Below are 12,272 nucleotides of genomic sequence, written 5' to 3'. Positions count from 1 at the left end.
ATCTGTACTTACTGTTAAATTGAACATATGCCAAGTGGGCATATGCCCTCTGCACCAGAGATGCAACAAGAGAGTCTGAGGGCTCGTGTTCCCCCTTTTACGTTTTTATTTCTACAGGAGAGTCTTGGCAAGTGCCAAGAATCTACTGTGCATGCTTCCGTCTGCGGAAAAATGTGCAGAGCTCTATAAACATTGCGTCTGCAACATGTGACCGGGTGATACCAGCGGCGCTGGTGGAATGGTAATTATTTTGAATAAGTATAGAGTGTGTGTGGTGGGCTTCAGTTGACCATGGGGCTGATGTGCACTACACATTCATGTTTTGCACTCAGGTAAATTCTCTTCTGTTCTTCAAAGGGCATACTGTAGTCAATACAGTTCTTCCATTTTTTATATATATATTACCATGAATTTACATTTCATGGTTTAATATTTAGTCTGAGCTTTATGGTGCATTTTTGAGCCGCTAGATGTGTCCGCCAGGAGCAATTCCTGGCTCAGAGAATGTTAAACTAAACCAACACGCTCTGGGCTGGTATCAAGGAGGCAGCTGAATGTAGCTCAGCTGTTCAGTGTTATATGATTCATAAAAATTATTGTTATCACTATTTGTTAGTAAATAAGCCCCTCAGTGATAAGCTAGAGATATGCAATGCTAATCACTGCCAAACAAAATGCATACTTTCCCATTCAAGTTCTCTGTATCTTCACTTTCATTGGCTAATGGCCTTCCGGCAGCGGCAGTGACATTTTAACAGGCCACTAAACCCCTAAATGAAAACTTTTACATATGAGGCATGAAGGTAAAATACATTGTCCGTGTGTCTTTCACTGTCTGCTTGTTTAGTAAGAGAATTAACTTTCACCTGACCTATATATCTGCTACAGACCACTGGCATAGAGCTGAAAGGGCATATTTATGTACAGTAATATAAATATACCAACTATTTCAGGAACATTATTTCTATACATAATACACAACAATTGATATACATATTGTCTTTTCTAGCAGTTTAATGTACTTTTTTTAAATAGTGTTTGAAACCATTTTATGATTGGTCCAATATTGTTGATATTCATGAGATAGCAGCCAATCAGCTGACTAGAAATTAGTCACATGAATTTTTCCTGATTAACTGATTCATGGATTCACCATCATCCATTTTGGTTCAGCCACAAAATGGCTACTTTTGCGGTGTACAGGATATGCTTCGTTCTCATACATGTTGGTTCTGTCACAAAATGGCTACCCGCACTGTGAAATAGCCCTGCCTCGTCGTGTCTTTGACAGGAGGAATAAAAAGTTTATACTTCACTTAAATATACTTTAGAGGCTTATAATTGTATTTTGAACACACTCAATTGTTTGCAAAACACTTCTAAATAACCAAGGGGACATGAGATATAAAAGAGAGAAAAAACACTAAATTCAAGCTTGTGTTTTTCTTTTAAGACTCAGCTACCTGGTGTCTGTGTATTTTTTTTATGCTTCTAAGTGCAGTAGAAAAATAATGTACAAGTTTTTAAAAGTCCAAGGAAAAACATTTGTGTAAACAAGCTGTGGCACATCCTCTACTTTATGTAACCAACATTTAAGAAAACAAATCCTATTTACATTTTCTAAAAACAATGGTTGGCTGCAATTGACAGCAATTTAGAAAGTTTGCTAAAATGTTTTTGTGCCTCAGAAACATGACTGGAACAAACTAGAGATATACAAATGTGATGCTATTATAGAAAAAAGAACAGAATATGGTCATACCTATCAACTGTCCCAATTATAGCAGGACAGACTCACTAATTGGAGACTGTCCTGCCTTCCCATCAATCGGTCATTGTGACAGTAGGCAGAAGGTTTGGGGAGCCAGTGATCACTAAATAGATGCCCAATGAGCATTGAGCACATCCTACAATTACTAGAACGGGTATGTGTGTGTGTCAAAGCACTCAGTCCCACCACCTCCGCTTCTGGACCTGCCCCCCATCCATCCAAGGCCCAACCTCTTTTTCTGTCCCACTGGCCATCGTTAAAATGTTGGGAGGTATGAAGTTTAATGTCAAAAAGGGGTGTTTTCACATCACGCGCACGTGCGTCCCAGTCTCTCCGCTTCAGGGAGACGGGCAGGGTTAGGGGGAGCTCCGTTGCCACAGGGCATGCGTCCCCTGGCGGGAGCTGGAAGTTGAAGGGCCAGCCCCTGCAAAGACTAGACAGCCTACATCTGTAGCTTGGTAGATAGATGAAGCACTAACAAATCAGCTTCTACAGAAACTCTTGTGTTACAGGTTGTGCAAGAAAAATGGAGGAAACTGATTGGATGGTACTTTATAAATACCCCCTTAAACACAGAATACTGCGCACACCTATAAATATTTAGTAAAACAAGTAATACTGTATATAGGGCATACCTTTCAGGTAATAATGAGGGTCTTTTTATATAGTTTTAGGAGTAAATATAGATGTTGCTATAGTTTGAAAAAACTTAATGATAAGGCGGCCAGGTTGCAAATTTCAAATTTGAAGTTTGGAGCAATGTTCCAGGCTGGAAAGTAGGGACAATAGGACATACCCTGATCCACACAATGATTGGATGAGTTTCCAAGGTATGTAGAGATGTTTTTTGATTATTATTATTATTACTATTTAATAAGCTAAAAAAACAAAAAAGGTTGGACTTGATGGACGTACGTCTTTCTACAACCTTACTTACTATGTATGTTACTAAACCACACACAACCAAACACAAGACAAATGTGCTTTTTGGGCACACTCTTAATAAAACAATTATTGTTGTATAGTAAATTGGTTACTTGTTTCCTAGCACGGCGCCCACGATTTTCATCTTATGCCATCGTATAGATCGGATCGCATCGCATTGCATGCGATCCGACCCGATTTTTAATTGTACAGGCACCCTGATGGGTGATTACTATGTTAAATGCACCCCCATTGTTAACGCCACCCCCACTATCAACGCCAACCCAAAGCGTGGCGAGCGCAGCGAGCCCGTGAGGGGCAGTGGTACGCGTCCTCCGAACTTTTCATACCCCCACTATCCACGTGGCGTGGAGTTGATTTTATATAGTGTGGCGAGCGCAGCGTGGCGAGTGCAGCGAGCCCCGCGAGGGGCCGCGGATTACTTCACATGAATTCCGCGTCACCTCGCGGGGCTCGCTACGCTCGCAACGCTTCGGGCTCCATGCCGACGTGGATTGTAATGGCATGCGATGCAGCGCAATATTAAAATTGTACAGTGCGGGTTTTACGACCCGAAAATCGGGTCCCATCACATCCCATCGCATACCTTAATTAGTGGTATGCGATGGCATACGATGGGTGCCGTGCTTGGAAACAAGTACCGTAAATTGAATTAAAATGTAACTTTTAATAGACTTATAAAAATAAGGGGGAAAAAAGAGCACACAAAATAATAAAAAAATTTGAAATGAGGTATACCTGGGACCTAGCTCATCCTCACAACGCCAGGTGAACTCCCCAAAACTCTGGAAGTGCTGGTTGTAGTGGAATCGTACCCGGTGTAAGCTGGGAGACCCCAGTTCCAATAGGGTGTTGTACGCCGTCTGCTGTTCTTTACCACTAGTGTAGCCATTAAAAAGGTTGTAGATCTTATCAGCCACCTCTGGGATAGAGAGGAAAGTGATCAATTGCACAGTTGAGAAGGGAGGACAGTAAAATATACATCACGTACTTAATAGTGTGTATCTTGCAACCAACATTGCCGCGTAATGACCACAGAGTAGACTACAGTGTTCCGGATCAACTCTTAATTCTCCCAATTTTCCCCAAACTCATTAATTTTTTTTTAACAGCGGAAAAGAAAAGCACTAGACAAAACGTACAGGAAATGCATCAAGACTAAACAATAACCTATTTTAAATGTTCTCTATCATCTTTAACAGTTTATTAACTTCAGTCTTAATTATATTTAATTGGTTTGCCAAAGTAGCTAAATTGCATGAATCGCTATAACAAGTATCACTGAATATACAAAATATAGCAGTTAAGGTCATGTAACTGAAGGAAGAACATTCAAGCAATTTATAACATTTAATTAATTAGAATTGCCAAGCAATACGCCCGCAGTTGGAAGAACATTTTCAGGAGTTTGGGGATTTCATGAGGCAGAACCGTTGGTGGTGTATAGTAATACTGCTTGTCCTGATGAACACTAGAAATTAAACTTATAGTACATTCCAGGGGCTCATTACATGTTGGGGTGATGGATACAACAAACTTATACAGAAGTCCTGCGGTATTCCTACAGCAAACAAATCCAGAATTAGGGCTCAATTACTGACAAGCACCGGGAAAACACATAGGAAATAGCCCTTTTCCTTTTTGTTATTTTAAATTCAGCATTACAGTTGAGAATAGAATTCCAGAGAACCACGTCTGTGCAATAACAATGGATAAATGTGAATGAGCCCAAGCTGAGTATCTAGGGATCTTATTCTGGTTGACTCGCAAAGCTGCAAATTTCGCAGCTTTGTGAGTCCACCAAAGTCGCCTGCACTGCCGCCCCCCTTGTACGCCGAGTTTCCCCCACACACATGCGAATGGATGTTTTGCATAAACGAATGGATGTTTTGCATAAACATCCATTCACAGATTGTGTGCGGGGAGGAAATAATTTGATAGTCACGGACCATCAAATGATTTCTACAGCGCTCGCAGATGTGGGACGCCTCTCTGGTGTCTTACATCTACGAGCGCCCTGTGCGGGAAGCGAGAGGGCAGCAGAAATCTGCTGAAATCAGCTGCCCGCCCCCCACACCTGGGGCATGGGTGCTTTTACATGGGAATGCTCAGCGTTTTCATGGGAACACCCATGAAACTCTGGGCGTTCCACGGGCACGACCACTTGCCGCTGCCCTAAGCCTCCCGCCCGCACTGCTAGATGCGAACATACCTGCTCGCACCAAGCATAAATGCGCAGACGCTCACCATTTAGGCAATTAGAATAAGGACATACTAGATGATTTGCTCCACGAGCAATATCGTTAGCGATTTCCGCTGAACTGCTGGTTAAAAGATATAGTGCATGCACACTGAACAATATTGTTCAGTGATATCACCCAGCCCCTGTTCAGAACAGGTTGATGATATCATCAAAATTAGACTGGATGTCCATAAGACAGGGGAGTTGTTATCAACACGATAATACAGATAATGATATTGGGTTTAACGAAAAAGAGAAGAATGTCTACTGCTGGTGCACCTGAAGAATTGACACATAAAATGTACCTTGTAAAGTAACTTGTAAAGTAATGATATTGTTATCATGCATTTTGTTAACAATTATTGTATAGTGAATATGCACATTAAATTTGCTTCACTCAAATCCAGTTCTTATCAAAACTGGGAGAAGAGCTAAGGTCATTTTTCAAACACAACATGCAAAATGACAGTTAGAGCTTATTGGCTGGAACTGTACGTTATCTCCTCCCACTTTATCTATCTCCAAGGCATAGGACGTAGACCTCTTTATCTCTTTCCACTTTATCCTCTAAAAGCTTTGATAAATCTTCTGTAAATTGATACATAGGCGTAAATTTACTAAAGCTTCAAAAAGTGAAAAGAGATGATGTTGCCCATAACAACCAATCAGTTTCTGTCTATCATTTCTCTATCGCATCCTCGAACCTTTAGTAAATGTACCCCATAGAGTCTAGGACTTGATGATAGTTGGGACCCCATACCAGACCTATCCATGCTAGCATGAGCCTCTAAGCAGTGTGGTACGGGGCCCTACAGTTGGGATTTCGAAATTCTGTGGTGGGCTCAGTGGCTCACCACAGGTTATATTCTCCCTCTGTCAGACCCCCATGAGGTAGAATAGCCTCTGCGAGTCAGGTTTCCAATTATCGGGCTTTTAACAGTCGGGATTCCAATGTCGGTCTACTGACTATCCGAATCCCGACTGTCGAGAGGACATCTGGCACCCCCTCTAAGGTAGGTTTTCCATCAGGACTTTAATTGCTCCACTTTCTCTTTCTCCAAAGGCTTAATACATCAACCCCCCCCCAGTACACATACAGTATACACTACAAACTCTGGTGGTGAAAGTCTTGCATGATTCATAAAGAGATTCTAGTTCTATTTGTAATCTCAAAGTCTATGTAAAGGTCCATACACACTGGGCGGCTATGCACAGCGATGATGCCAATCATCGCTGTGGGGAAAGCAGCTCAGTGCATACACACTGAGCGGCTTTCCCCCTGCCCGGTGCCGACGGAGGGGGAACGACAGCGTTGCATAGCAGAGCGCTATGCAAAGCCGTCCTAAAAGCCGCTCATCTGCTGGTATAACCAGCAGATGAACGGCTTTCCCAGTGATGTTGCGGGAGCGCGCAGCAGCGATCACCGCTCATCGCCGGGGCATACACACTGGGCGGCTTTGAGCTGAAAGCCACTCAAACTGGGTGTTTTGAGCGACTTTCAGCTCAAAGTCGCCCAGTGTGTATGGGTCTTAAGAGGGACTGAGTGGGCACCAAAATCTGTCCTGGTGCCAGTTTCCCTTATTATTACATTTTAATGATAGTTTTTCTTTTACTTCAAATGTTTGTTCTTTTTTTGGATGCATTTTAGATGTTTTTATTTTAACATCATCTACCTATTAATTTATTTACAGCACAGAGCACTTACTTATAAAATATGCACAGGGTGGTGGACGGCTCTGCGTCATCCTGAGTAAATTTCTCTAACTTATACTGAGTATGTTCTACTGAGCCTTAGAACCTGGAAATACTCTGAGGACATACATGGATTCTTAGGCATTGGATTACATTAAAGCCAGCACATAAGTGTACAAGTAAACATTACAGTCATTCCCTGAGGTACCATGTTGACCTTGTATTGCAGGAAGCTTCAGACAAGAATCTCTTATATATTTGGCTACATCTGTCACTCAAAGTGTGTCTGGAGCTGTAACGCTGGGTTGTGGACTTCCAGCTTAATTTATGATTGTCATCACCTGTTTTAAACAGGGTAATTGATAAGAAAGGTGTTTAAACACAGGTGATGGTAATCCATAAATTAAGAAGAAAGTCCAGAAACAGAGCAATGTGTCCCTCCTGGAGAGGGTCATGATGGGAGGTATGCACCTCCCTCCCCCCCCCCATTCACGGCATCCCCACGATTAAATGGCACATGCAAAACACTGACATGGCTATGGTCGACAATGAAAAAGGTTGACGATTTATTTTTCACTTTTTCAATGTTTTCATATTCATTCTCATGTGTTGACATGGACACCAATGAAGTGCCACACTTATGTCAACATTTACATGTGTTGACCTTTCTGTGTTGATTTTTTCTTGTGGCGATTCGCGGCACCCCCGCGACCCCCCTCCCGCGATTTGCAGCACACCCCCCGCAATTCGCGGCACCCCCGGTGACTCCCGCGATTCGCGGCCCCACCCCGTGACACCCCCCCCTCCTGCGATTCGCGGCACCCCGCGACCCCCCCTCCCACGATTCGCGCCAACCCCCCGGGCCCCCCGTCCCACGGTTCATGGTGCCCCCCACGACCCCCACTACCGCGATTCCCCACCCCTGACCCCCCCTCCTGTCATTGCGGCAACCCCCCGCCCCCGCGACCCACCCTCCCGCGATTCACTGCAACCCCCGCGCCCCCCCTCCCACAATTCGCGGCACCCACACCCCCCCCCGCGACCCCCCCCCCGCAATTCACGGCTTCCACCCACGACCCCTCCTCCCGTGATTCGCGGACACCCCTCACCTCCTCCCTCCCCCCCACCCCCGCGCGCGATTCACGGCAACCCCAGGATTAAATGGCACATGCAAAACACTGGCACGGCTATGGTCGACAATGAAAAAGGTTGACATGAGTTTTTGAAGATTTATATTTCTTTTTTTTAATGTTTTCATATTCATTCTCATGTGTCGACATGGACACCGATGAAGTGCCACACTTATGTCAACATTTACATGTGTTGAACTTTCTGTGTTGATTTTTTCTTGTGGCGATTCGCGGCACCCCCCGCGACGCCCCTCCCGCAATTTGCAGCACACCCCCCGCAATTCGCGGCACCCCCGGTGACTCCCGCTGGGGAGTCGCTGACGCTGTTTTGCCCACATGCCCCTATCATGCCTCATAGCCCAGCCTCCTGCTCTCATGCACCCGAACTCCCACCCAGTAGGAGGAGACACTGACTAAGGGCCACCATCCTGTACTCCTGTACTGCCACGCTGGACCCTCACCCACTGGCAGAAGCTGCACAGTATCTCCCACCCTCCTCTTTAGTCCCCATTATGCCCACACACCCCTATCACTACCCAGCCTCCTGTTTTCCTGTGTCGTGACCTCCGCCAGTGGGGAGCCGCTGACTCAGAAACACCCTACTATACTATTGCACACACACACCTAAACAACACGCACACACAGCCCCCCCCCCACACCCACAAATGTCACTGTACCATCCACACTATCAATGTACATCTTACTCTGTAACCGCTTTTTAATTAAACAAAACAATACACACCCCCTTCCACATCATATGCTCTCTATTTAACACATTTCACCTATAACTCAAGTTGCAATACAGGCATCTTACATACAATTCTAACCATCTTTCTCATTCAAATTAAGGGGGCGCAGCCCCTTACGACGGTGTGAAGAGCGCCCGAAGGGCGCGATGAATCACCTAGTGTATAATATATTTTCTTCTGTACATATAAAACATTTAAGAGTGACCAAAAATGTACAGCAAGAATAGAGGAATGCATTGCAATCAACAAAAATGTATCAGAATCCAAATGTTCTGGGGAATATCACCAAACCAGAACCCTAACCTTGTTGCCTCAGGCCGTGGTTGGCGAACGCGTGCGGTGCTAGGCTTCACCTATAACAGCCGCGTTTGACAGAGCTGGTTATGTCGGCTCCGCCCTCAATGCCGCCAGGTCTTACGTAGGGCAACGCATCTGTCGAGGCAGCAGGATGACAAGAGGATACACTAACTAAGACAAAGACTGGAACGGGATAGCCCAGAGTCTCTGAGATGCGGGTTGTAGTTTGGAGGCAAGCCCAACGAGATCCAGGGGAATCAACAGTGCTTGAAGGTGGTACCGGAAACAATAATATATGTAAGAATACACAAGATGGAACCAGCGTTTAGTAAAACTACAGAACCAGGAATGCAACAATGTAAAAAGAGATGATACCAATAAATAACAATGGAGGGCAACTCTTGGCTTATCTCAAATAATGGAGAGTGGAGACTGTGCATGAGATCCTCTGATCGGACGGGCAGACTGGAAGCAAACACTGCAGCTGGAACAGGCAGAGGCCCAGAAACAGACTGGACTGACACACTGGACACAGCAGGGTGACTTCACAGGAACCAGGAACACTTTGTATACGGAGTGGCAGACAGAGCTATAACCGGCAGCTGTGCCCAGCAGACACTGGCCTTATATTTCAAATTCGATTGGCTGATGCAGCCGGGAACGGAAGTTCGGGTCGTTACCTAGCAACACCCGACACTTCCGTCCTGAGCACCCAGCTGCTGCCAGGGAAGATGGCACTGCCCGCTGCGTCCCGAAGCCCCGGCACTGTCAATGACAGCAGCGCCGCCGGAGGCGGAGGGAGTGCGGCGGCGCCTACCACCAAAGTTATAGAGAACTCTCAAGTATGTACTGTAGGTAGACTTATGAAGGGCCTGGCTCAGAGATACATTTTTTTTTAAATTATATTTATTGAAACATTTTGTATGATAATACAGATATACAAATAAACATACAAACATATAAATATGGGCTGCATAGACAATTGTGTTTCAGAAAATTATAAATAATAACATCCAAAACATCATACTGGCGTTATGTTGCCCAGTTCGGTATATTATAGGAAGTGGATCAACTTAATTAGTAAGAGCATATGCTATATTTCCCAGCAATAAGTATTTTCAGCACATTCGTCCTGATTAATGATATCGCTGATCAAATACCGAAACACATTGTATTAACTAGAACATTTAGACAAAGACAAACCGTTATGACAATGAAAGGGGGCCGGGGGCGGGGGGGGATATCAGGTTCTGCCATACGTACTATACCATATGCAAACCAATTGTTATGTTTACATCACAAGGGGTTATCACTTACATCTACTACTATACACTGCTTGTGTAGTCTCATAAAATGTTTATAGTCATAGTTCACTGTGTGAGCTACGTTTGCACTAAGAAGTCGATAGATGAAACATTTTCAAATACAGATGTAATATGGTCTTTAGTGGACACATCGAGAGTATCTATAAATAACGTCCATGTCTTGTAAAACCCAACTGCTCCAGATTCAATATCCATTCTTGCATATTTTCTTTCCATTTTCTGAAGCATTTTTTGTTGGACTAACCTCAATTGAGGGGCGGTCCGCTTCGTCCAATGAATTAGGATACATTTCCTGGCCACAGATAATATTGTAATCAATAGAGGAAACTTGTATTTGTTGAGTTTGTCTAACTGCCATGCTAAAAAATGTAGTCCCATACTCGCTGCTGCACCGTTAGAGAACTTGACATTGAACATTCCGTTAATGTATGTAACTACTTTGTTCCAGAACCGTAGTAGAGAGATTGGCCTGTATGACCCTGGCAACTGCAAATTTCTCCCAGATTTTGGTAATACCTTTATAACAGCATCTGAAAAATTATCCGGTAATATGCCATCGGTAAGTATCATATTAAAACATGCTGTCAAAGGCCCAGCAATATGTTTGGCCATTAATTTATAAAATTTCTTTGTGAACCCGTCGGGGCCTGGGGCTTTAGCTAATTTTTATTTTACTATTTCCCAGAGGACTTCAGAGGTAGAAGTAGGGTTAATTAAGGCCGTGGCAAGATTGTCAGGGACCTGTGGCATTGGCAGAGAGTCCCAATAATTATTTGAAGAGGTATCAGATGAGATGAAAGAGGAGTGGGACCCATCCCCTGGCCCACCCGAAGATATCCGAGGCGAGGTATAAAGTGCTTCATAATATTCTTTTAAGACTGCTGCTATCTGGGCATCTGAGGTAGTTAAAGTCTTGTCTTCCCGTATCAAGGGCTGGACCACTACTTACTGTCTATAGCCCTGCAGTAGATGAGTAATTTCCCTACTTTGTTCCCAAAGGTGTAGAACTTAGAGTTCACATTAAACAAGTACTTATCCCCTTGGATTTGCAGGTATTAGTTATTTTGCGATTTGGCTAGTTGATATGACAGTTTATTTACAGGTGATGGGTCTAGTTTAAATTTTTGAAAGGATTCTGTTAAAACAGACTGCAATTCTCTATATTTACCCGTCTGATTTCTCCGGTCTCGAGAAATATTCAATTACTTCTCCATGTAGCACCACTTTGGCTGCTTGCCAAAAAATGGTTGGGTTTTTACGTTGGTAAGTCTCGTTATCAGAACAGTAACAGTTCTAATGTTGCTGAATGGAATCTTGCATGCCTCAAGACTGGGATAAATGAGAGGGGAATCTCCATATTGGTTGTGCTTTTACATTATCTTGTATGACCATAGATATGGTTATTAGCCCGTGATCAGACAATACTGGAGGCACAATGGTTGCTGAAGTGAGTTTTGGAAATAATGGATCCGCTACAAGTATGTAATCTATTCTGGACCATGTGTTGTAGGTTAATGAAAGGCAAGTAAAATCCCTCTTTTCCGGGTTCAAGGATCTTCAAGAATCTATCATATTAATTGTTTTTGCTAAATAAGTGACGATGAGCGATCCATAAACGTGGATGAGAGTAAATTCAGGTCTCCGCAAAGAATTAACAAAGATGGTTCGTTTGTGTATAGTTTTGATAACAACTGGGTGAAAAAGGATTTTTTATATTGGGTAGGAGGGTACACATTGCAAATAGTAATTTCCTTGCCTCTAACTGTACAGCTTATTATAGCATATCTGCCTGCAGGATCTGCATACATCGAAGAAACTTGAATGTCTAAAAGTAACTTTGCTAAAATTACAACTCCACAGGATGGAGGTGTGGGATGCCGATCCTAATATTTCCACTGTACAAAGTTAAGTTTTTTAACTTCCGTTTGCAAAAGATGAGTTTCCTGCAGGCAGAAAAGATCCACATTCTGTTTTTTTTAAATAAGTCAGGAGTTTCCTCCTCTTGGCTGGTGCATGGATACCCCTGATATTTAAAGAGCCTATGGTAATAGACATTTCAAAATTAAGAAGTCAAAACTTGGCACCTGACATATCCCAGGGAAGGGGAGGAATAGGGGGGGG

At 43.6% G+C, this 12,272-nt stretch overlaps 1 protein-coding gene across 2 annotated transcripts in view; it reads right to left on the bottom strand.

Moving 5' to 3' along the window:
• Nucleotides 1-12,272, bottom strand: part of ASTN1 (astrotactin 1) — a 364,520-nt gene that overhangs the window by 16,124 nt on the left and 336,124 nt on the right. For both annotated transcript variants that reach the window (XM_083157262.1, XM_083157261.1), the window contains one exon: nucleotides 3,455-3,638. In XM_083157262.1, coding sequence (XP_083013388.1) covers nucleotides 3,455-3,638 — 184 coding nt within the window. The remainder of the gene's footprint in view (nucleotides 1-3,454; nucleotides 3,639-12,272) is intronic.

This window comes from Crinia signifera, chromosome 8 (assembly GCF_055691185.1).
Source record: "Crinia signifera chromosome 8, ASM5569118v1, whole genome shotgun sequence".
NCBI lineage: Eukaryota > Metazoa > Chordata > Amphibia > Anura > Myobatrachidae > Crinia > Crinia signifera.
The sequence above is the reverse complement of the archived record's forward strand: the minus strand, read 5'-3'. Positions and strand labels throughout refer to the sequence as shown.